At 37.3% G+C, this 27,090-nt stretch overlaps 1 protein-coding gene and 1 long non-coding RNA gene across 3 annotated transcripts in view; one reads left to right on the top strand and one right to left on the bottom strand.

Moving 5' to 3' along the window:
• Window positions 1-668: 668 nt before the first annotated feature.
• LOC311086428 lies at window positions 669-10,556 on the bottom strand. 2 transcript variants are annotated; one of them, XR_014607066.1, is made up of 4 exons: window positions 10,457-10,556; window positions 2,135-2,218; window positions 1,554-1,593; window positions 669-771 (listed from the first exon to the last, which is right to left on the bottom strand). It is a non-coding gene; the product is annotated as an uncharacterized lncRNA (long non-coding RNA). The 2 variants fall into 2 exon arrangements; XR_014607067.1 differs by lacking the exon at window positions 1,554-1,593 and having other exon boundaries at window positions 672-771.
• Window positions 10,557-27,090, top strand: part of efr3a (EFR3 homolog A) — a 45,327-nt gene continuing 28,793 nt past the window's right edge. The window contains exons 1-5 of the mRNA XM_084119289.1: window positions 10,557-10,642; window positions 10,832-10,940; window positions 23,265-23,341; window positions 24,986-25,113; window positions 26,384-26,534. Of these exons, the coding sequence (XP_083975415.1) occupies window positions 10,931-10,940; window positions 23,265-23,341; window positions 24,986-25,113; window positions 26,384-26,534 (366 nt within the window). The 5' untranslated portion in view covers window positions 10,557-10,642; window positions 10,832-10,930. The remainder of the gene's footprint in view (window positions 10,643-10,831; window positions 10,941-23,264; window positions 23,342-24,985; window positions 25,114-26,383; window positions 26,535-27,090) is intronic.

Raw genomic sequence — 27,090 nt, 5'->3', positions numbered from 1 at the left:
CGTTTTTCAAATATATTCATATAGAAAACAGTTATTTTATACTGTAACAATATTGCACAATATTACTGTTTTACTGCATTTTTTTTATCAAATAAATGCAGCTTAAGAGACTTACCAACACCAAACTTTTGAACAGTAATAAACATCTAACTAAAAAGGCACAAAAAAAACATAAAATTATCATCATAATCACTTTAGTCAATATGACTCTAATTTTACAAATCTAATTGTATAAAACTTTTGGTCACTTCTGATGGATTATTTGAATCAATCATATTCTTCCTATATTTCTTTTTCTTCAAGAAACATTTTTGGTGACTTTTAGTGATTTTTTCTCATCATATTTGCATCATTAATATGTTTTAAATTCAAATCATTTAATTATTGTCAGTATTTTGTCAGTAATTTCATTGAGGAGAATAAGACAGCAAGTTATACAATCTTGAAAGTAAATCAACATTTGAACATGATATGTTCTTTGATTTCTAACAAGGTTGAAGGTCACCTAATAAATGAGAAACTAAAAGAAGCCGAGAGGAAGAAACAAAATAGTTGTTAAAAACTTAAATTCCCATAATCCCACCCACATTTCTGCTTCCATGCTGTCTTGTGCTGTCTGCATGTGTTTGTTTGTGTGTTGTGTGTGTATGTGTGTTGGATTCAGCCACCTGTCAGCTCATTCTGCTGTTGATGTTTTAGGTTCCAGAACTGTGGGAGTGATCCATCAAATTCAGCCCTAGAGTCCAGCGCTGTTCACACATTCTGCCGTTACTATGAGAGACGTAGGAAGAAGTAGGAAGGCAAGCAAGAAAAACACAGACAGAGCTGTAATTAAACACACATACAGTATCTACCAGTTTCTGCGTCTCCCTCACCTGCTTCATAATTAATACTTTCTCTTTCTCTTTTTATAGCTCCATTTCCATGAACATCTTTCTTTCATTTAGGCTTTTTCACTTTTATTTTGAATTCCCCTTTCAGAGGAAGCCAACATTCTGTGTGTGTGAGAGAGAAAGAGACAGTGGCAGTGTTTCACAGGAAGAAAGAGAGTACACTTGTCACTTACTATAAATAATGAAAACCCTCCATATTAAATATGTTCTGTTCATAACCCTGTAGCAGATACTAAACAGAATTACTCGAAAGATGGAAGTGAAAATGAAAAAGAATATAATAAGATTTAAATTTGAAGACACTAGCGTTCAAATGATTGTGGTCGGTAAGATTTTTTAAATGATTTTGAAATAAGTCTCTCATCCTCAGCAAGGCTGCAGTTATTTGATCAAAATACAGCAAAACACTTTATTCCTGTAAAAAACATGTATTCCTGTGATGCAAATCTGAATTTTCAGCATCATTATTTATTTCAGTGTCAAAAGATCCTTCAGAAATCATTCAAGAGACATTTATTATTATTATCAATGTTGAAAATAGTTGTGCTGCTTAATATTTTTGTGGAAACTTTTTTCAGGATTCTTTGATGAATAGAAAGTTCAAAATAACAGCATTTATAATTTTAAAGGGATAGTTCACCCAAAAAAGCAGTTACTCACCCTCAAGTTGCTCCAAATCTATATGAATTTATTTTTTCTGCTGAACACAAAAGAAGATATTTTGAAGAATATGGGTTGATGGACCCCACTGACTTCCATGATATGGGGGAAAAATACCAACTCCTCATTTTTTTTAAAGTCAGTTTAATGTAATTTAAGCTGAAATTACTTAAACATCCAAGTTGATTGTACTTAAAACCTTTTACAGTAATCCGATAAAATATTAAAGCTACTGTATAACTTTCATAAAATCGAAACTGACCCTAATGTATTTTCTTTAACATCCACACACACGCAGTATTTTTTTTTCCCTTTTTAACAAAGAAAAGAATAGTCTTTTTGAAAAATCTGTTTAAAATCATTTATCTCATGCTCTGCTTTTGCAATTACTTTTCATTTTGACTGACGCCATGACGATGGGAAAAATGTTATCAAAAGCCAAATAGGTATTTGGACATTGTTTTAGAGTATTAATATAGGTAATGTAGCTGTTTAATGGTGGTTACCACTAATTTTACACAAATATAATAAAAGGTATGTAATAACAGCAAATAACAATAGATCTGAAAAAGAAGTGTTACCATTGGGAAATGAGGAAATGCTCTGGAGGGTAATCGTGATCTTCAGTTTCCATGTCCCGGGTTCAGTTTCAGTTAGAGGGTCACCTATTGTATATATATATAAAAAAACAGACTTGAAACATTATTTTTGCAATTTGGTTTGGTGAAATTACACCCTAGAGTTTTAAACAAAAGGATGAAAGAACAGAGGGCCAAATGTGTCACATTAATATTCATGTACATGTATGCATTACCTCACTATCACTATTACTCTGAGACTTTATGGAGACGTAATAAGTCTAATGTGACAACTGACATACAGTATTGCAGAAGAGAAATCTTCTTTTTCTGAATAGCACAATTTTGTCAAATTGTTTCTTTAAGATTAAAAAGTAAAATGACCAATCTGTTCTCTCCACTGCTGCAGCCTATTACTGAAATGTTCCTGTTCGCTCAGAGTATCCAAGTACTTTTAGCTTATTTTATTCAAAGGCCATGGTTCGAATTATGTGGGAGCCAGTGGGAGCTGAGCTCCCATAGAGAGAGGATGAGCTCCCATGAAAGCAGTAAAATCATACACCTGTGGGGGTCTCTAAAAATCATCAGCACCATTATTTTAAATTACAAATAAAGCACTTTTTCCTTCAGACTACTGTAGCATGACTTAAAGATAGGACAATATGCCAAACACATGGATCTCACGGGATCTCGGATCTTCATCACACTACATCCTTATGCTTAAATCAAGTGATCAAAGAGCTCGTTGCCGCTGCGATCAGTGGCGCGGATTCTGTGTTTGTTTGTGGCTCGCGCACAGTCTTCAGTCGGCACTTCAATCCGTTGTGTAGACTCTCTATTCGTTCCAGTGAAATTACAAAACAAAATGCTCACAAACGTGTCTCTGCCTGATATACAACCACTGATAAACATAATCGGATTTGATTAAAAAAAAAAGTAGGGATTCGAACCCTGAACCTCTGACACGCTTGGCAAAGGTTCTACAACTAGACCACTTAAGTACACACTTAAATCTGTCGGATCTATTTATTTACTCACGTGAAAATTCTCACAACTTACAACATATTAGACCTCATTAAACGACAAATTAAGCCAAATGTACTATTTAAATTGAATTGTGTTACCAACGTTTTTTTTTATTATTTTTTTATATTTACACATTTTTATATTTTTTATATTACATTATTAAGCTATGCCTCGCCTGCTCATAGGCTACTTTTTATTTATTTATTTTTTAAAGAGACCCCCACAAAAATGAAATCATAATTCGAACCCTGTCAAAGGCTGATGGCTGCACAAAACCTATACAGTTGTTCCCTTCTTAATAATGTTCAAAATCTTTTCCATTGCCACAAAATATGATTGACAGTTCCACAAGTACATTTATAATGCTTTAGGAAAACTGCATCTCATTCTCATTGATTTGAAACATTTTGCACAATGTAAACCCAGACCCAGACTGGTAAATCCCCCACTTTTCACACAGGCAGACGATAATTCCTTTTTGTCAGCTCAAGTTAATTGCATATGGTTTTTAATCATTCATAGATCAGTTATTTTTACTGAAGCTTACAACTTGGGATTCAATTGTCCTGTGGTTTTTAATTAATTGTTTGAAAGAAGGAGTTTCAGTTATGTGTTGTTTGTTAATATTGCACACAACACCTCGCCACTTCCCGAGACAATATTAATCTCACACAATGTTGTTTAAATCTGTGTCTGAATCAAAGTAAATATTAAGTAAAAATGAAGAATTATACTAAATTGAATGAGAGTATTTTAGATCTCACAGTCTCAAACATTGAATAACAAAACATACATTTCCTTAAAGTGAACATGAAACCTCGTTTATAATCTACTTCACTACAGTAGAGCAGCATCAAAAATATTGAATATTGGGGGCACAATTTGGCCATTTCAAATTTTTTGGGGCGACTTGTCCCCCTCATTGTCTATGGTGATATATGATAATTGATATTCAATGAGTAAAAATGTAGGGAAAGGTCATTGTTTTATCCAGATTAGACCTTTTATGGTGAATGGTGAACGTGATTTCACCAAGAACCACATGTTCCTGTCAATCTTTGTTGATCCTGGAACAACTTTCCAATCAACCAATCAGATTTGAGGGACAAGTTTACAGTTTATGTCAAATTTAGGCTTAGAACCAGGGTGAGGTGCTTCGACATCAGTGTTATTCACCTATCATTTCTCTACATGTCTTGGTGACAGATCCTACAAGACCCCTTCAGGGGTCTTGTAGAGTCCATGCCTCAGTGGGTCAACAACATATTTTAGGCAGGAGGTCATAATGTTTTAGCACATCAGTGTACACTGCATTAGCCAATAATTCATAACAAGGATGTCAAAAAAGCAAACGCAGGCATCAATTGACCAATGACAATTTCAGAATGGCGAGTTGAGCTCTCAGAAATCCAGTTCGCTGTTTTCCTGCTTGATGTCAAACTGATCCTGCATCTTTACACATTCCAGTCCATTAAACTAACACTCAGCTATACAATTCACATTTCTATCTCTGCTCGACTGCATTCAGCTCTGAAGCATCTGACTGCCTCATCATAAGAGCTCTACCTCGAAAGTGCTCGTCCTCCCCCATAGAGCTGCTCTACAGTCACATTACAAGACCCATTGACTCATTCTTAATGACTACTAGTGTTTCCTGACAGGTTCTGTCTTTCCTACATCATGATCTTGTTATTATTCCAAGCACGGGGGGGGGGTCTAAATTGAATTGACCCGTTTAGTTGTCTTCTTGCGTTGTTTGCTACCTGTCCTAGTAGTTGCCACTTTATATATGCATTTTCTATAAAGCCTTCTGAGAAAGCATCTGCTAAGAAAATAAACCTAAACAAATCTTATGGTTAGTATGAAAGAAATATCAATAAGCAACATTTTATGTTGCACACAGCTAACTATAAATATTACATAAATACCCAATCAATACAAAATGTTCCAGCCAGCAACATGTCTTTCATGATCTTCATTCTTTGAAATCTGCTCTGACAGAGTGATCTGATCTCTCAGAAACATAATAATATTTGTGGGCGCTTCTTAGGCATTTTATAAAAATAAAATGCCCAGTCTTTCAGCTTTATATTTATAAAATCAATTGAATCATTGCGTAGGAGTCCTTTTTTTTAAAATCTTGTCGGGAGTTTGAGAGAATATTCTGAAGTCACTCTCAATTGCAAATACCATTCGTGTGTTTATTATGCAATCCATCCATAAATCAATTCTGTCCGGAGACCACTGAATAGACAAATGCTAGAATTTGTGAAAAATGTCAAACCCCCTCTGGAGAGAAAAAAATCAAACTGTCTGTTTCTCTAACACACAGACAGTTGTTCTATGGGTCAACATTGATCTGAAGCTCAGTGTGAAGCTTGAAGGAGGAAAACTGGAAATCCTTAAAGGTGGGCATGTAGTGTAAGTATGTAAATAATGGGTGAACCAGATTGACTCGCTTTATAGGTTGAAAAATTAAATCTGCATGTTTTCAAAGCATATATAAAATCAATGTTGATGGGAAATAACAGCATATAATATAGGCTATAGCCTATATCATGTCACATAAAATATACATTGCTAGTCCAAAAATGAAAATTCTGTCTTCATTTACACATCCTCAAGTCATTGCAAACCTTACTTCTTCCATATATAAAAGGATGCTTCTTCTCTCTATACGATAAACGTGACTGGTCATCACAGACTGAAAATAAAAAGAAACAAAACCCCAAAAAGTAGTCTGTGCAAGTATTATTCGTGCAAAACATTTCCAAAATGTCTGAAGCCATACCATAAAACAGACCAATGTTTAAGTTGTTAAACACTGAATATTCCTGAACATTCTTCATAATATCTACTTCATAGAAAATCATACAAGTGAGTTTAGTGTCCAAGTTTACTTATGTTTAGTTGCTTCAAACAAGCTTTCCAATCAAAGAAACAATTTGCAATTTCATCAAATCAAGAAAATATTTCCATATTTATTTCCACATTGGAAGTCCCCATATAAAAGTTTGAAACTGACACAAATTGAAGTGTATTGAATTACTATCTTCAGACTGATTAAGAGAATAATGAATAATGAGGATGAATAATGAGTATGTGTGGGTTTGTCTGTAAATATGTGGGTAGCCTGCAAATAATATATCCATTAACTTAATTATTTAACATCAATATTTTAGGTTACCATGCATATATGCAAAGGAAAGTGTTTAAGAAGCAATCACTGCAATGCATGTGTGTTCATTCAATATTCATGATTTCCATTACACGAGAGTAGATGTTAAAACTTCATGCTGATTTGAACTCGGCTCTAACCAAGATAAGCACCAACTAAGACGTAGCTTTACAGTAAACTAATGTGATCCATGTGTGTCTCCATCCATTTACGTTTCCTTCCATGTGATGTAGATATCCTTCAGTCTGGTGTTAATGGCTGAAGTGTAATGCTGGCTCCAGGGATCAGCTTATTTTGCCTCCCTGGCGCATCAGCACACACAACGGCTGTAATGCTGGCTCCGGGGATCGACCACAGTGCGGCCTCCCCAGCTAATCAGCATGACAACCGTCTGGATTGAGGTAAGTAGAGTACATCTCTGGGGTCTTCAATTGGGCACCTTCCATCCTCAGTGTTTCGTCGACTAGCCCACGACACCTCAAGAGGGCTCGACGGTGATTCTGGCGTCCCAGCATCACCCCCCTCTGTCCCCCACTCAACTCAGCCCAGCTTACTTATCTGTACATCAGTGTTTCTTTCTTTCTATTGTGCTTGAGATCCCCAGCCAGAATCTTTCCGTCTCAACCACAGCCAGTTGCTGCTCCTCTCTGCTGCTTCAGATAAGTTCTTCACTGTGCGACGCAACTCTTGGCCACTGAATCCGACGTCTCTGAGAAACCGGGTTGTAGAGTGTGCCACAAAATCCTCGACAACCCACTTCCACTGGGTAAACCCGGACTCTCCATCCTCGCTGTTCCGCTTCACTGGCTAGTTGAGCATACCGCAGTTTCTTCCTCTCATACGCCTCATCTACAACATCCTCCCATGGCACTGTTAACTCTATCAGGTGAACAAGGCGTGCTGATCCAGCCCACAAGAAAATATCTGGTCGAAGGTTAGTGGTGGCAATCTCAGGTGGAAAAATAAGCCATTGATCTGCCAGCATTTTCCGGTCTCTAGCAGCTTCCAGTTGTCCTGGGCGAGGATTGGTTTTAACACCTTTTCTTGGTGGTTGCTCTCCTGGGCAGAGGAATGTTGTCTTTTGTGTGTAATGTTTTGATAGAACAGGTTGCAACTTATTGGTCATGTTACGCTTGTCTTCCAACGCTAAGGGCCAAACATCACAGCACCTGGTCATGGCACCAAGTAAACCGCCCTTGGCTAAGAGCCACATCCTGTCAAAATGTTCCAGGTGATGAACACAAAGGACATGAGGGATCCTCTCCTACCCAGAGGTTTAGGTTATGTGGTGATGGGAGAACATCATATGTTGACCTGATGAGGAAACTGATCCTACTCTGTTCTATTGACCATAGGTCTTGCCAGCCAATCTTGCGTTGTTCCACACTCTCCCATATCATCCAAACTCCCTGCTTGGCCTGGGAAATGGCCTTTATACACCTCATCCTCTCCTCCTGCTTTTGCACCTTGTTGACTACCAGCTTCCTCCTTTGAGCTGGGGCTGCCTTGTGCCATGTAGGAGGAGCTAAACTGAGACCAAGACCCCTTCTTCCATGCTGAACTTGCCCCATGATATCACCAATTCGAAGGGCAGCCTTTGCATCTTCCACAGCTTTCTTTGCTGCCCACTTTCTTCCAGTTTCCAACACAGGTGCTGCCTCCCTTACGCATTTGTCGCGTGACTGTACTAATGTCATTTCCAGTCTGACCTTGGCGCACTTAAACTCCTCGGTAAGAGCGGAGACTGGTAGCTGCAGTATTCCTTTACCATAAAGTCCCACTCTGCTGAGGCAGCGTGGAACTCCCAACCATTTCCTGATGTATGAACTGATTAAAGCTTCCAGCTTCTCTACTGTTGTCACTCATACACAGTCAGTGGCCACAGCAACCTCGGCAGTAGACCAAACTGAAAGCACCAGAGTTTTAGTTTGCCTGGTGGAGCGCAGCTGTCTATGCTCTTCAACCCTTCCACTGCTTGTCGTCTAACTTCTCCCACACGAACTGTGTCCTTTAGATCCCCATCGTACCATCTCCCAAGACTCTTCGCTGTCTTCTCAGACACTGTTGGTATTGCCTCACCATTAATGAAGAATGTTTTACTAATAACTACGGCACTTTACTAAATGACTGGCAATACCAGCAGTACACAGCTACTCCATTACTCAATCAATCAAACTGCCCAAACTTTCAAGCTTCATTAAACCACCAATATCAATGAGGCAGAAAATGTGTGTGTGTGTGTGTGTGTGTGACCACAGAGAGAAATAACCACACATGATGGAGATTATTGGTGAAATAGGATTATTTGGGCAGCATTTCAGTAATAATTATGCAAATGTTTGCATCTGGATCTCAGCTATGCATCAATTTGTGCAACTTTAGCACATTATGTTGAACTTTTGATATGTGTTTTTAGTGTTTAACAGATGCTTAGATAAAATGGAGCTTAATCACACATAATTCCTGTAAAGCAAAGGTCTTTATCTTAATACTGTGTATTCTCTCTCTCTCTCTCTCTCTCTCTCTCTCTCTCTCTCTCTCAGGTCATCATAGCTTTGGCTGTTTGACTGGATGGTTTCAGCTTATCCTAAAATAATCCGGTTATACATGGCAGGTCTGACAGAGGCAGACATTACTGAGCTTTGTATTATTATTTATTATGACCACTGTAAATGATTGGATTCTGTCGTAATGAAACGGCAGGCTTTTGTAACAACAAATATATCAACAACCAGTTGCAACAAACCCCTTAAATCCATCAGTAATACTCTTAAATTATTACAAAGGGTTTTCCAATATGAAGTTGTTATTTTTTTCTGGGTACATGTGCTCTGAAGTTTTAACTGGTCAGGCCACAGGTTTTTATCGTTCACCCAATAATTAAAATTGTCATTATTTACTTACACCTCATGTTATTTCAAACCTATATTATGCATTTGTTCTTCTGTGGAACACAAAAGGAGAAATTATGAAGACTTGAATTATGTATGCATGTTGTACTCTTTTCAGTTCAGTTACAATGAATCAACCCAAAGCTTTCAAGCTAAATTTAAAAGTTATTCAGTGATAATCTTTCCCTATAGTGGACCAGTAACTGCTGGCTGCAACCGAAACATTAAGTGAGTTGAACTTGAGAACCTGATCAGTCAGATTTGTGAACAAATCAGTGAAAGCAATTTTATGAACCTGATTGAAAAGCATTGAAAAGATCAGACTCAAAAGAATGATTGGTTAACAAATCTTCTGTCATGAACTCACATAAACAGACCAAAGAAGCTCAAGTACTTATGTAAAGATCTTTTGTGAATAATGATTTAAATTTCGATCTATTTCTTATCCTCAGAGGAATTGGAATATTAGCAAAAATAGGTCACAAGGTATACTAGCAGAACAGTGGAAACATTTAGAAAAAAAGGAAAAATAAACTTTAAAAATTAAGAATTAAGTAAATAAATAATTAAAAAATACAAATAATTTAAATGAATAAATAAATAACTTGATTAAAATAAATAAATATATAATACATTCAACAGTACAGTACTATCGTGAGAAAAAAAACCCCATAATAATGTAACATAAAAAATTAATGTAACATGTCCAAATAATATTTAACACATATTTATAATATTAATTATAAATTCATCTCTATACATGAATAGTATATATATATATATATATATATATATATATATATATATATATATATATATATACACACATTGGGGGAAGATGGGGGAAGGAAAAAACAAATAAGTAATAGCCTTCAAAAATTCTGTGGTAAAGAGCCATAGAACAAACAAAGTCATTATTCATTAATGAGTAAATGATATTAGCAATTTCATTTATGGTTGAGCGATTCCTTTAAGAAATTGAAAGTGATATTCTGCTCACATGCCATGCAAAAACTCTGAGAGGTATCTTTTAATGAGACACACACACACACACACACACACACACACACATTTGAGCAGTCCATTAACCTAAATCAAACGCAACTGAGATTGTCCTGTTTATTAATTTTAGAAGCTGGATGAGGGAGCAGAAAAAAATTACACAACCGTCTAGAGACTTGTTTTTATAATTAAATAAAATTAAATAAACAAGTTTTCTATTTTACCCACCTGTTCAACTTTGTGAATCCCTGCAGCGTGGGTTGTTTTGTTTTTTTCAACCTCGACGCGTGCGCTGCGCGCGCTCTCATAGCTCCTCTCCGCTCTCAACTGTCACTTCCGTGTTGGCGTGTCCCGACGTCACGCGGAATGTGAAGCAGGAAACGCGGATGTGTTGCGCTTAATCTGCATCTACAGGTATTCACACACAACTCCCTTTCTTTACTTCTTTAATTATTGACAACACAGACACAGTTCCGCCATGTTTGATAATGTGTGCTCGTAGCCGTCAGTTTAAGGTAACGTTAGGTATTGTTGAGGGGTTCTGATCGGATTCGTTTAATCCGTATATCTGTGCTTGTGTGTGTTTGTATGTGTGTGATCCAGCCGTGCTCCTATCCATATGTCGAAGCCAACCCCCCTTCCAAGCTGATCTGATCCAGACGCAGTGCTTCGGACGCGGATTGGAAGGAACCGACTGGAGGAATGCCTGCCGGTAAGAAGCCGAACCCTCGCCGGTCACTCACAGCCTCGACCCTCTGTCCTCTGTCATTCACTTGTTCACGGTTCACGGTTTATGCTGCAAATGTTCTGCTGCAGTGTGTATGTGAGAATAAGTCAGTGTCATTACTGGGGTTCTGCTGATCTCAGCTCTTCCCTGCTAACTTACTTCTGTATTAACAGAAAAGCACAAAAAATTGCTATGGGATTACCATGGTTTTGGTTCTCTTATCAAGGTACATGAATATGTTAATCATTCAGTACCATGGTTTTCCCAGAGTTCCCACAGTCATTGGCATTGCAGTTTATTGTACCCATGATCCCGTGCAGGACAGTGACACGTCAGACTCCGTTGAGGTGTTGGCATTGATGCCATAATATATACCTTGACAGCAGGTGGCACTGGCATGTGATTTAGTGTCAGCACAAAATTCCTACTCAGCAGGGTCCAAGACGGACATCTTACATAATGTATTTGGACGTCTTGATTGTAGTGTTTCTGAAAAGCTAATGAAAATCTCCTGCAGCCAAGAGACATTGTTGTGCTTCATTCTTCAGTGTTATTTTAGTATCATTGAGACCCTATAGTTTTTATAAAAGTTGTCAGGAAACAGAAGTTATAATATTCCTTTCTTACCCTATTGTGACGTATTTTGAGTGAAACGGCTTCTCGAATGAGAAAAGAATGTTGGGCGGGACTTGATTTTGTCCATTGGGAATTGATTGGATGGTTATGGTTTGCTATTGCTGTGATGTCATGTGAGTGACAGGCTGTCCCACCCTCACGCCAGTAAATATGTCATCAGAAAAGAGATATAAGAATGAAGGGAAGTTATTTTTAGTTAAGTTATGATTAAAGAGGACGCATATTTTAAAAAAGTAATGATGTATATGATGAATAAATCATTTATAATACACACTAGTGAAACAGTGTTTAAACAGTAATGATGTGCAATGTGCATGGATAAATAATTTATAATAAACACTAGTGAAACATAGTGTTTAACATAAACACTACAATATTCCATTAAAAAAAATAAGAATGTTCATGTCCCCTTGAACAGGAAGTTGCAACCGATTTAACTTCAGTGTTGTGGCTAGGGTTGCAAAGGGGATGAACATTTCCGGTAAATTTCCGGAAAACTTTCCAAAGATTTTCAAAAATCCTGGAAAGTTTCTGTAAACTTTGCAACCCATTGTGCTGCTGATGTTGTTGTAAATTAGCTTGCAAAATTGCTTTGGTATTATTTAGTTTATGGTTGTATATGAGAAGTTTAGTTTGGCTTTTTTTTTTTATCATTGTTTAATTCACTGAAAAAAAATGATTCGTTGAATTTAATAAAAAAAAAATGTATCGTAAGTGGTTGCACACAATTGATTTTAGCTATATTTAAACAAATGCATTAAGTTGAACTTAATACATTTTAGTTCAACTTAATGCATTTGTTTAAATGTAACTAAATTCAATTGTGTGCAACCACTTACGATAAAAAAATTGATTAAATTCAACTAATCATTTTTTTCAGTGTTTGCCATACTGTGTTTTTTTTTCTTTTTTCTGGTGTGTGTGAGACTTTGATGTTGTTTAGTTTGCTGTTTCCAACAGATTTTGTGTTTTGTTTGGCAAATGTTGACTTGTTGCCATTTATGAGATTGTTGTTGTTTCCATTTATGAGATTGTTGTTGTTTCCAATATTTGTTTTTTCTGTGTCAAATGCACAGATGATGATAACATTATGTGTACAGTTGGAATAGCTAATATACGTTCACATGTGATGTGACCACGCAAGTTAAATTCTATAATAACTTGGCAAGCTGCTACAACACCAACTTCTTTCTGTATTTTCATATACATACATCAATGTTTAACGTCACAGCCACTCCTATGTGTAAATAAGTAACATAAAGTAGTCCTTCCCACTGTTAGCTGTGTAAATATATCTGACTTTTGTAACCAGTATAAGCTAAATCTAACGTATGTTTATTTGAGAGAATACAGCCAATGCACACAGTAAGTTGCCATACTGTTGTGTTTCAATGTTTTGGTGTTGTTTACTTTATTGACTGCATTTTGTTTGGTGTTTGTGATGTTTAGTTTAGCATAGTGTATAGTTTTACGTGCCATTTAGATTGCCATTGGTCGACGTTTTGGTGTTAATTAGTTTGCAAGATGTATTTTTGGCTTCGATTTGCATGTTTGGATGGGGGTTGTTGGTTTTAACATTTGGCTAACATGTTACGATAAGGTTTTATTTGTTAACATTAGTTACCTAACAATGAACAATATTTCTACAGCATTTTAAGTCTTTAATGACTATTAAAGTCTTTAATGAGTCTTTAAGTCTTTTTCCGGCAAATTTAGATTTGCTCTGCAAGTCAGTCTGGCCTATTCAAGCCCATTTCCAATCTTTCCAAATCTTGGCACCAATCACAAACGTTGAGGCGGGCTTTACACGATGACGATCGCTCTGATTGGTTTTAGGTCTATCCAATTGCGCCTAGAGGCATTTGAGCGACGTCCGTCGGTGACGCCCCTTTGGAAATGGGATGTGAATGAAGCTTCCCCAGACCCACTCTCAGTTACGACTGAGAAGGGTCTGGTGTCAACCAGGCTAAGTCTTTAATGATACATTTTTAAGATAAAAATGTTAATTAGTTAATGCACTGTGAACTAACTTGAACATTTTTATTAGTTTGTTCATAGTTAGTTCATGTTATTTAATACATTAACTAATGTTAACAAATAAGGCCTTAGTACAGTGTTACCAACATTTGTGATTTTGTTTTGTTGTTAGCTTGCAAGATTCCTTTGGTATTATTTAGTTGGAAATGGTGTTGTTGGTTCATTTTGGCTGTTTTTAGGCATTGTCTAATTAGCCAAATTTTGTCCTGGTGTTTATGACATTGTAGTCTGCGACATTTAGCGTAAAATATAGTTTTACGTACCATTTAGTTTGCCATTTGTGATATAGTTTAGTGTTGCATTGTTTCTTCAGATTGCATAATGTGTAGTTTGACGCAGTAGACCAGACACCCCTAAGGGTTATTGCTGCTGACGCTCTGCACAGAGAAGTACCACACACACACACACACACACACACACACACAATCTGAGAGTAGGGTGACCTCTCCACTGAAGTACAAACAACTCCCACACCCCTCAGAGGGAGTATGATAACCTCTCTTCTCTGACACACACACACACACACACACACACAGTCTATTTCTGGGCAGTCAGGACCCTGTAAGACGAGCCCTTTATCCTTGACATGGGATGAGAGAGGAAAATGGAGAGAAAAGAGATTCTGTAAATGTTCTATGAGGCTGCATTCACACAGGCAAGGGGTGGATGATATGACCAAACATTTTTATACATTGAAATGTAATAATTCTTGTGACCAATTTTAATATCACAAAAAAAAACTAATACTTCTCACAACAAAAACTCAAGCTTACTGAAGACAAGTAAATAGTCAGTGATAAAATAAGAACAAAAAAACTAATTACAAGCAATTGGACAACAAACTACAATAGAACAAAGAAATAGACTTACCTGAAAAACCTCAAGCACTAGAAATAAGAAATACTAGCCTACATAAATTGTATGAAGTAATCAAATGTATATAAAAAAACTGCATAACTTCACAGTTTAAATTAAATGTACATTTATTCTTATTAAAGTGGCACAAAATTGATTCAGTCAAGAGCTGAGAGATTTTCTCTTTTTTTTTATTTGATTAACATTCATGACACAGATGACGCCCGGTTTATTAGGCTGCTTTCACTTTAAGACCGAATGCACTATACTGATTTCTTTCTCAACTGTTTACGTTCACTTAAGACATAAATGACGGTGTTTACGAGGATACTTGCAAAGACGGCAATTTACGTCCACTGGTGTGGACATTATAGTTATCGTTATTCTTGGCGTGAACGAGACTTTACTCAGGTGCAGTTTTTGGAATCTGGAGTGCATTAATAACAAACTTTTGTCAACTGCACTGTTCATCGCTAAAATAAAGGGGAATTATTATTATTATTATTTTTTTTTTTTTCAACTTGAGTTTGCACACCCTTAACAGTTCCTGTTGGCAGCAAAGCGCCGGCAAAACCGGACTTTGGAGTAATTGTTTGCTAGTTTGCAGTTTGCACACCCTGCTGAACATGAGAACTGCTGTTTCAGTGTGATTTTATGCCTTTTTGTTCTTTCAGATAACATATCTAAGCAGCAATATGAGATGTTAAATGTTTCTCATATTGTTAAAATTGTGATGTCAAATTTTTTGTAATATTGATCAAATCGTACAGACTTACTCAGGTGTTTTTGCCATTTAGATTGACAGTTTAAGTGTCTGTGTGCATGGGACAATGACCAGTCTCTCTCTCTCTCTCTCTCTCTCTCTCTCTCTCGTCTCTCTCTCATCTCTCTCTCTCTCTCTCTCTCTCTCTCTCTCTCTCTCTCTCTCTGTCTGCTCTCTCTCTCTCTGTCTCTCTCTCTCTCTCTCTGTCTGTCTCTCTCTCTCTGTCTGTCTCTCTCTCTCTGTCTGTCTCGCTCTCTCTCTCTCTCTGTCTCGCTCTCTCTCTCTGTCTCTGTCTCTCTCTCTCTCTCTCTCTCTGTCTCTGTCTCTCTCTCTCTCTCTCTCTCTCTCTCTCTCTCTCTCTCTCTGTCTCTCTCTCTCTCTCTCTGTCTGTCTCGCTCTCTCTCTCTGTCTCTGTCTCTCTCTGTCTCTCTCTCTCTCTCTCTCTCTCTCTCTCTGTCTGTCTCTCTCTCTCTCTCTCTCTCTCTCTCTGTCTGTCTCTCTCTCTCTCTCTCTCTTGAGATGATAATGTGCCCATTCGCAAAGCAAAGTTTGATCTTCCGTTGGCCGTTTTGAGTGCGTGAGAGAGTTTGATGTGTGTTTGATCTGTCATGTGTTTTGTATGGGTGTTTCTCGCTTTCCTTTCAGCAGTGTCTCATTCATATGCGCAGTGGACGACGTGCTAGTGAAGATTCTGTGTGAGGGAAAACATCAAGGGAAAGCGGCGGCGTGTGTGTTTTGTGTCGGTCAAGAGTGTGCGCCGTGCATGGTGGCGTTATTCGGACAGATGCTTGTGTCGACACTGCAGTGAAATATTCAGTGTGCCAAAACATCAGCATCATCAGAATTAAATACAGCTTACCCCTCTGTCCTCATGCAGATGCTCGTGTGTGTGCGTGTGTATGTGAGTGTGTTATAGAAGATGGTTAGACTTACTGCACTGTACAGCACCTAGAGAGAGAAAGATAGTAAGACAGAAAGAGAGCCTTTGTCTCCCAGTTCCTGTGAGCAGACAGAGACACAGACATGGACTCAGAGAACGCTGATGCTGGTAGGTCCGATCGGCGTGTTTGTGTGCTTGTTTTTTTGTCTGTGTGCCCTTGATTGCTTCCTGTCAGATCATTTGAAAGCATGTATGATCTATATAAATATTGAAATATACAGCTAAACAGTTAGTTGAGAATGTCTTAAATGGCACAATTTTAGGGGGGAAAGCCTTGTTTAGAATTAACAATCGACAAGGCCGATATTTGGCCACTTTGAAGTCATTGGCTGATAACAGCCTTCTTGGCCTATTCACAGAGGTGGTAGTTCCCCTATGTACAAAAAATGTCCATTTGAATGTGTATGATTGTAGCGGTGATGATTTTGTAGTGATGTTATTTGGCAACAAGAGTTTTACCTTTTGCAAAAATGTGTCATTGAAGGAGCGCTAATTAAAGGTAGGGAAGGCAATTTTCTATTTTTTTTATAAACACTTTTTGTTATCCACCTTATTCCTGACGACCTTACTGCGTTTTGAATTATGGGTGGCACTTCCGGTTTGGGGAACTTCCATTCAAAAAGGCTGAAACTAATTGAGAACAAATCATAAGGTTGCCCTACAAATAAAGCTGATCCGTCAGTTTTAACTGGACGAGCTGTCAATTTTCCTTCATGCTTTATTTTCAGACATCATGAAAATAACGTTATACTTGGTATTTTAACGTGACATGTTATAACAAGAATATCTATGGCAAGAGCTCTTTTTAATCGCTGCTTTCTTTTCCTCGTGATTATTTTCTGTTTTCCCTTTGCAATCCGCTGTAAAAGTATGAAAAAGGACAACATATACTGCACATTTGTGGTCTGTTCTCCCGAATTTAATTTACGATATATTCCATTAATAATTCACTGGAATGCATGAAGAATCTCTCGTTATTCTCCTCAAATCCTCACGTCTCTTTCCAGGTTTGTTTTCACAGGTGAATGCAATTTATAATCTGTCAAAATGACGGAAATCACTTTGAAATAGTATCACGTAATGTTGAAGTTAATGAACATTTTTGATTAAGGCAACATAAGTTACATAATACAGATTACTGTTATTTTACTACATATTACACGCTTTGGGGTTATTTGGTCTGTTGAAAGTACCTTGTTGATGCTTTTACACTTTTAAATTTCCTTTTAATGTTCGATGGTTGAAGGGTGAGTAGATTAATGTCATCTCAATGTGACACTTTTTTAACGTATTACGTTCATAGAGCGAGCGTTTCACTGATTGTTTACAGCTTAACGGAAGTTACACCCATAATTCGCGCAAAGCGTCATGGGGCGTATGAATAAGGTGGATATTGGTTAAAACTCTCTTCACATCCTGATACCAATCAGTAATAGAAAGTCTAAATATTAAAACATGTATATCTACTGTGAAAGTCTCAGGACCAAAAAATTTTCGTCCAATCATTGCATTTGGACCGAATGCAATGATTGTCCTACATGCCTGTCAACATATGTATTTCCATTCCTCCCCGCGCCCTGCTCGCTGGACATCACGCGTCATCAGCACGTTCCGGCTTTGGAGACGCTCTGAAGAGAGGGTGGGATTTTATGCTTTCAAAGCTAACTTGCTATTGCTAGCCTCTCTGAAATTGTCTACTCTACCTTTAAACTTCACTGTTTCGGTCAAATAAATTCAGGGTTGTAAAATTATTTTCAGCCGAAACTTAAAATTCTCTCTTTTTTTCAGTGTTTGTGGTATTATTAAGAATAACATGATCAAAAAGCAGATGTTCTATCCCATCTACAGTGGGGAGAAATTGCAATAAAATGCAAATTAATTACTTAAAAATCATACAATGTGATTTTTTGGATTTTTGTTTTAGATTCTGTCACTCACAGTTGAAGAGTACCTATGATAAAAATGACAGACTTCTACATGCTTTGTAAGTGGGAAAACCTACAAAATTGGCAGTGTATCAAATACTTGTTCTCCCCACTGTATTTAGATTCAATTATAGGGATAGTTCTTCCAAAAAAAATGTATTTTTTTTTTTTGGTAGCTTACTTATAACTCGCACATGCAAAGTTGATTACAGCAGCTAATTAATAATTAACACACAGTAATTCCTTGTTTGCATAGAATACACCTGTATGATCATCTAAGGCTCCAGATGATCATACCTGTGTATTCTATCAGTTTTTCTATTTCAAACCGTCATGGGAAGTCAAATTTGACTTGTGTATATTCACATCTCCACATTTTCTTCTATAGAAAATGCTTATTTCCTACTCTTAACAGATGCTGTTTTCATTTCATCGGGTTTTTATGATGATAAAAATAATGATTTATGTAATCTTTTTGGATATCAGAAGGCCAGGTTTTTTCTTTTATCCTTCATCATTTGAACTGAACACATTTTACACATACCTTGGTCTATATGAAGGTCCAGAAAGCTCTTGATTCTACTTTGTACTTGCCCTTATAAAAATCTACCATAGTTCTTGTAATTGTGGCATTTGTTAAAGCATAAATAAAGGTTAGACCATTGATGGCTCCTCATTATTATAGGCCAATGTATATCTTTTTTTTAATAAAAAACAATCTACATCTTTCTATGATAAATAGTTGCCTAGAAACTACTGTAAATGAACTACAACGTTACTACAATAAAATGTGATAAATTATTGTAAGGGTGGTAATGAGTAGTTTAAAAAACCTTCTACTTTATGTTGGTGGTTGTCTTCTCTTTCTCATCAGTCTTTTTTTATTTTTGATCAGATTTATTTTTTAGATGAACAATTGGTAAAAAACATTGGTCAAACACTAATTAGAACCATGAAAAACATGGGAAAAGAGAAAAAAGGGATAATTAGTTTGAAACGGCATATTTTCATACTGATAAGTAAATGTCACGCTTCATGTTGTTTACATAACCAATACACAGTATGGCACGCATGATTTTGTTTGTAGTAAACTAAATTGTCGCTGCCTGCAGTGTTCCCAGATGTCAGTCATATTTTTAAAAGCTATAAGTTTAGAGACAGTTGCATTGTGTTATTGGAAATAGTAACTGGGCTAATGATCTCATAAGTGCACTGCAAATGTGCAGACTGCGCATGTAAATGGTTGAATTTCTCTCAAATGAGAAACCATTCGGATTGGAGCAAGAAATAAGAAGTTTTCCGTTTCTCTCGCTCTCTCCTCTCTTCCTTTTTTCTCTCCGTATTGACTAGCCCGTGCATATTTTGTTATCTACCCTCCACTCCATCGACCCATGCTGGTAAATTTAGTACAGTGTGTGTATCGGCGAGTTTGGGAGAGTGTATTTGTATAGACACTACCTGTACTCTGTCGGATGGTAAAGGATTATGGGATTTTACATCATAGTCTTCAGCTTGAAATTAAAACAGAAAGCTGGGTATACACACTAAAGCAAACACACACACACACACATCTGTGGTCAGTAAAATCTCAAGTGGAACCTTCTAAGGTAGAACATTCACTGTGTGTTTTAAAAGAACAGTACGACAATTGTAATCTTAGACAGACGAGGTTTTACATTGGCTGTGTCTGAAACCAAACACATCTGCCTAATCTGTGATGTTTTTTTATGAAGGTTCCTCGTTTGAAAATTGACTTCCAAAGATAGAATAAATTCAAGTGAGCTTTACTCAAACAAATATTTAGAACTGCAATGCTTATTTCTGCTTATTTTATGTCATGTGCACACAAAGGTCTTAAAGTTCTGCCTTCATTATTATACATCATGGTCTCTCTTTTAAGATAGATGGTAATTCTGTTATGGCAGCTTTCTCTCGGGCTCTGCTCTCGCTCTTCAAACTCTTAAGCTATTTCAGGTCCTCATAAGGTTAAGAGGATTTTCTCTGCAGGCGCTGAATCAATCTCTTCATTTCCCCAGACGATCTTGTTTTGGCAGTAATGGGGATTCAACAGGCACCGGTTGGAAGCAGGATTTGCACCCAGCCCTGGGGTGGCACGCACAGGGTGAGCGCCCCCTGGTGGCAGTGGCTGCTATGAAATGGACCTTCCTTTCTGCTAATGTAGATGGAGAAAACAAAAACTCAATTATTTTGTTTTCAGAATGAACTTGGCATTAGTATTATTTATTTATATTGTCTCTTACTTTGTATTTGATAGTTTTAGCCTGGGCTTGCTAACTTTTTTTGGTTTGTTTAAAACTTAAAAATGTGAAATCAAAATTGACCCCCATTTGGAATTGCTGTCCAGAATTGTCACTTGCCCTTATTAGGCCCTTGTTTTCTTCACAAAGTACAGCTCTTCCGTGTTTTACTGCAGAACGCTGGTTCACTATTGGCTGAGCACGATCACATGACTATATGCATGCGTTATGGTGCTTGCGTGAATCGCGTAGCAGACTGGCATGGAGGAGGAGAATAGATTGTTGAATTAAGTTGTTATTTTTGTTTGTTTTTGCGCACAAAAAGTATTCTCATTGCTTCATAACATTAAGGTTGAACCACTGGAGTTACATGGACTATTTTAACAATGTCTTTACTGCCTTTCTGGGGCTTGACTGTGGTAATTACGTTGCAGTCTGTGGATGGTTCTGACAGCTCTCGGATTTCATCAAAAATATCTTAATTCGTAATCCGAAGATGAACGAAGCTCTTACAGGTTTGGAACGACATGAGGATGAGAATTTTCATTTTTGGGTGAACTAACCCTTTAATAGGTGTAGCTACAGTAACGTCTTCAGCTAGTCAGCTTGAGATCTTTTCCATCTAAACTGTTTATATCTTTGCCAAAGCACAACCAAAACAATGTTCTTCCTTAAAATGCATGCAGTTTTGTTTTTTAATCGCTAGAGGGCCAAAAGTTATAGGGTGCTTCAATCAGCTCTCTAGCTTCCTATAGGTAATGAGTCAGTATACATGAACTCGGCACTGTAAGGACCCTGGCTCACCACACATTGGGACACTGATTACTCTATTTCCTGCGACATAACAACATCTTCGTTGTACAACATCACTACTGGTATTTATGAACAACAGCAGAACTGATATCTTTCTGACATTCTTTTTTCAATGTTATTTAAAGTGATAAATACTCTGCTTGTTACATGCAACATTTCAGCCGTAAATAAATTATAACTGTTAGTTAGATTGTTCATTTCCTGTCTAGCGTTGTATGTTTATGCTGAAATATAATTAAATAATGGTTTGTATTTATAAAAAAAAACATTGCTAGTCATATGTAGTGAGTTGGCTCAAGTGATTTATGTTTCGTACTTCAGAACTTCCGTTAAGGGAACATAGTGAGCAGTGAGCACCGATGCTCACTGGTTTTCACATTGCATTGTGGGACTTTTTAGGGAGCGAACGTTTCAGTGCACTTGTGAGATTTTGCGATTGAGACAGCCCTTAAAATGGACGACTCCTTGATCAGTGCCCTGACTATGGAACTAGGGAGCTAAATGAGACGTACCCATAGATGCACCCCACTTTTTCCAATCAACTTTCACCTTTCATTCACCTCACCTTTCATTATTCACTGCTGAATATTCTTTTTTTGTTTTCTTGTAAATGCATGACATCTTTTTTTCTTTTTTTTTATTATTATTTATTAAGCGTCCTGTTTGTTAAAGCGCACAGTAAATGTCACCTCACAGACAGACCACAGTAGACGTAACTTCCTGTAATCTGTAATTGGCTAGCTCTGCTGTCAGTCCCAGTAGAGGGCGAGTCCTCGTGCAGGTATTCTGTTCAGGTGTGTGTGAGTCTCAGACCAGGGTTGTGGAAGGAGCCAGAAAGGTCACTGTTTGGACTAGGTTTGAGGTTTAGGGGGTCTAAAGGAGTCATCAAAGGACAGAGGTCATGATGAGGAGGTACAGACAGGTGCCGCTCTCGGAAGCTGACGGAACATTCCGATTTAGACACACCTGGGAGAGGAGATCTATCCTCAGCAGACTTGGTATCTATGTGTGTGTTTGTTTGTGTGAGATCCTGATGATTAATACAAGGGTGTTGCACACGCTTTGGTAATAAGAATGTTGATGCATTTGTCACTTTGCAGTAGAGCTCGCAAGCCCGCTCTCTTTCGCTTTCCCTTTCCCCCCCCTCGCAGCATCTCTCGCTTTTTCCGTCTTTCAGAAGTTGGATCAGGTGTTTGAGCTGATAATGGCGGCTCCTTTTCCACATCTCACTTTACAATCCCTGCACACACACACATTTGCTCACACAAACACGTTCTGTTGGCATATACACATGCATGCACATGCAATCCAGATTTATTATCCATGTTGAACTGGATGAATGGGCAATTTCAGCTCTAGCTGGTGAAGGACTGTCAGAGCAGCTTGTGTGTGTTGAATATGAGAAGTGTGTGTGTTTGTGTGTGTGTACTAGTTGCTCTGCTGCTCTCAGATTTCTTCTTTGACTTTTTTTAATAATTCATTAGTGCTTCAAACTGTGTGGCATCACACACACACACTGCAGTTTGCATTGTGCCTTTCACCAGTGCACATACACATTTCATCCTGACAGCTCATTTTAATATCATGCGTATGTAGATTCCGAAGTTATTATTGCCTCCAGTGGGTGAAGTCTGAATGTATGGTGTAGGACTGCTTATGTTGTATATCTGTCCTAGCTCATTAGGGCCATTCTTACGTTCAGAAACTGCCAGACACAGCGCGGCGGAATGGAACCGAAAGCTAGTGTCACAAGGCACGATTTTAAAAGCTGAACTTCTTTACCTTGACAAACTATCTTAAACGTGGTGCTATGGCAGGAGACGCATAAAAAATTGCTAGATGCAATCATGCAGCACAACATAGACATCAGTCTAGCGCATATTAAAATAGAAAAACATTTAGAAAACAGTGCAGATGGATGCAAGAACGCCACCTTGGATCTAGTTCATTCCATGCTCAAACTCACTAGAATCATTTGTGTTTCTGCAGTTTGAACAGAAAACATACAAAGTTGATTTAAAAAAGTCAAGATGTGTTTCTATGGTATGTGTAACACTTGCTCTTTTTTTTTTTTTTTCTCAGGTGTGTGTGGATGTTGTGGTCCTTTGCGACCACGCTACAAGCGACTAGTGGACAATATATTCCCAGAGGACCCCAAGGTAACATATCACTGGAATAGATGGAAATTCAATTCTGGGATATTGGAATAAATTGAATATACCAGGTTGCCAGCTTGTCTGCTTCCTAATTTTAAGTGCATTACTGTACACATAGGCTATTTTTAGTTTGTTAGACATCCTGATTCTGAAACTCTTGAATTTATTACATTTTCTTAAACACGATTTTTGTAAGATTTATCATATAAAAATTATAGCATATTGCTTGCAATATACAAATGTGTCAAAATCTCTGCCCCCATTCGCTACCTTTATAAAGCTTGGAAGAGCCAGGATATTTTTAAATATATCTCTGATTGTGTTTGTCTGAAAGAAGAAAGTCATATACACCTAGGATGGCTTGAGGGTGATTAAATCATGAGATTATATTTTGGGTGAACTATCCCTTTTAAAGCATATTAAAAACACCACATAGACATACTGTACATACAACATTTCACCACAGGAGGTCTTAAAGGAGACACAGTAGAATTCAGCAGTCAACAAGTCTTGCTCATTTACATAATAAACTCAGGTTTTTGACAGAGACTTTAAATAAAATCTTTAAATACCATAGTTATATCAGAGTTCATGCTCTGCGCTTCAGATGCATTCAGGTTCAAGTACTGTGATCAAAATATATTCTCATTGGCTGTCCTCAGAGACCCGGTAAAGTAAATGCCAAGGCATAATAAGAAAGAAGCTGCTTGGACTATCAATCTAAATTTAAAGCGCAGTTGACTGGCAGCTATTGCTTGTTATTCATATTATTGGAGAGAAATGTAATGGCACTGTTATTATGAAAATGTATTAATGCTTTAATTTTGACCTTTGACCTTCTCAACAGTTTGATATACAATAACATACACACTGGGAAGCTTTTTAACCTTGCTGTTATATTCATCATTTACATTCAGCTCTGTTGATTAGAATGACACACACACACACACACACACACACACACACACACACACAATTGTTTTCTCTGAAGCTAAGTGTGAGTAATTTTCTCATGAGAGGGTGTGACTGTTTCCACTGACACACACACACACACACACACACACACACACACACAGACACACAGACAGATTCCCCACAGTCATGTTATGTACCGTATGTTAAAATCGTGTTAAGTTAATTAGCACTTTGAGAGCTTCAGGAGTTTATTTCTCGAAATGGATTTTGGGTAAAAGTGAGTTTCTATTTCTGACGCCTTTTGTTAGACTGTGTACACATTTTTTGAAAAAATGTTCACGTCATATATTCTACACAGTCAGTTTACTTGGACATCGCTAGGCACCACCTATATAGGGTGTGTTTCCTAAAAGCATTGTTAGCCAACTATGGTCGCAAGTTCCATTGTTACCAACACACAGTAGGAAAACCACAGTTCAAACGTACATTCGCAAACAGCATCACAAACTAACTAACGTGGTTACGTGGTCATTTCATTTAAATATATATATATATATATATATTAGCAATGTTTTTGAAGAGTGCAAAAAGTGGCGGTTTGGCTTTGATTTTATTCGTAAAATTCCAGTCAAGGTTTAGGTGTGTGTGTGTGTGTGTGTGTGTGTGTGTTTTATTTTTTTTTATTTTTTTATTTTTTTACAAATGTTCATTGTTCTTTGTGTTGTTCCTCAGGATGGACTGGTGAAATCTGATATGGAGAAGTTGACGTTTTATGCGGTGTCGGCACCAGAGAAGCTGGACCGCATTGGAGCATACCTGGCTGAACGTCTTAGCAGAGATGTGGTACGACATCGCTATGGGTAAGACACACACAGTTATTTCCCACACCGCTTTTGTTTATATATATATATATATATATATATATATAATATAATATATATATATATATATATATATGTCAGAATTCTAGCTGATAGACAGGTGTTCAAATACTTATTTGCAGCTGTATCATACAAATAAATAGTTAAAAAATCATACATTGTGATTTCTGGATTTTTTTATTTTAGATTATGTCTCTCACAGTGGACATGCACCTACGATGACAATTTCAGACCCCTCCATGATTTCTAAGTGGGAGAACTTGCAAAATAGCAGGGTGTTCAAATACTTATTTTCCTCACTGTATATGTATATATATGTATATATATCGTACCTTACTCTCACGCCCAGATGCATTCTCAGGTACCGAAATTTTGCACAGATTGATTTAATGCTTGGTAGTACTGACGTAATTCGGTCAGTGCCCTCAAAAGAACAGAGTTCGTTACCCAACCCTACCCAAAAGGCAGTCCTACAACTAAAATCATTCCCAGTTCCTTTGGTGCGAACATGCCAAAAAGTGTCAACTTCCACCAATAGTTATAGGAACTATGAAAACGTTTGTTTGGCATGCTTCTGTCGCAAGCGAAAATGAAGGTGACAATAGACCATAGACATATATTGGCTTACATAGTTCATGTTTGTTGGTTGGATTCCAGGCAACTTCTTTTTAGCTTCTGGAGGTTGTTGGCATGGTCTTGAGCCTTTCCCTCCATTCAGCTCGGTTTTGTGCTGACTGGGTCCAGGAGCGCAAAACCAAGCTGAAAGTGGGTACTTCTTCCTCCAACAGTTATGGGAACCATTAAAATGTTCCTCCTATTGGTTTTGTTAAGAACCTTTAACATCCATGGAAACTTTCCACTGCATAAAAGGTTGTTAATAGTGGGAAAAGGTTCTTTAGCAAAAAAAAAAAAAATATATATATATATATATATATATTTTAAGAACTATTCATTGAAAGGTTCTTTGGGGAACCCAAAAGAACTTTGGTGGCACTGCGAAAAAACCCTTTTGAAACCTTTATCTTTAACAGTGTATATGCTTTGAATATCATCAAAGATGCTCAGACTATCATTCTTAAAATTGTATTGTTTATTTTATTTCTTACAATTGTATTATTTATACTATTTTTGTTCTTACACTTTTAATTTTTGCTTATATTTGGAGCTTGGAAAGTTTTCATTTTGGACCCTGTTTCTTCTTCTCTCTCTCTCTCTTTCTCTCTCTATCTGTGTGTGTGTGCACGCACAGGTACGTTGTGATAGCGATGGAGGCGTTGGATCAGTTGTTGATGGCCTGTCATTCCCAGAGTATCAAGCCATTTGTGGAGAGCTTCTTACACATGGTAGCCAAACTGCTGGAATCCAGAGAACCAGATTTACAAGTGCTGGGCACCAACTCGGTAAGTTTGTGTGTGTGACTGAAGGAGCCTGAGTGATGCAGTCCCAGATCTCAGCAGGAGACTTGAGAGATTCAGGTGGAAGATGAGAAATGGCTTTGACTGTTATTCTGCCATTTGTTATGGTGCTTTTTTCTTTTTTCTCTCTCTTTCAGTCTCTTGCTTGTCCTCTCGCTCTCTCTGCTCATTCAATTTTCTGCTGAATTATTCCTCATCTGGGTTTCTCATATCTGCTCACAGAGGATCTGAAGCATTTCATTGCAAAGATTCTACTGCATTGGATTGTTTGTGTGTTTTGAACATTGCATCATCTATTGAAGCCTGAAACTACATTTCTCAGTAACATGAGATATTATTTAATGTCCTCACAAAAGCAGGTCATTCAGAAAGAATTCACAGTATTGATTGTATGAGTGCATTAACATATGACGACTCGCATCATTTATATAGGAAATTTGGAAAACAGAAGCCAGTTAATACAGAGGTTGTTTAATACTGAGAGTCAAGGAATGGGTGGGAAATGTTCATTTATTGCTGCTTTAGTGAACTTCTGTGAAAT

Source organism: Abramis brama (genome assembly GCF_963993115.1).
Source record: "Abramis brama genome assembly, chromosome: 7".
Classification (NCBI taxonomy): domain Eukaryota; kingdom Metazoa; phylum Chordata; class Actinopteri; order Cypriniformes; family Leuciscidae; genus Abramis; species Abramis brama.
The sequence above is the reverse complement of the archived record's forward strand: the minus strand, read 5'-3'. Positions and strand labels throughout refer to the sequence as shown.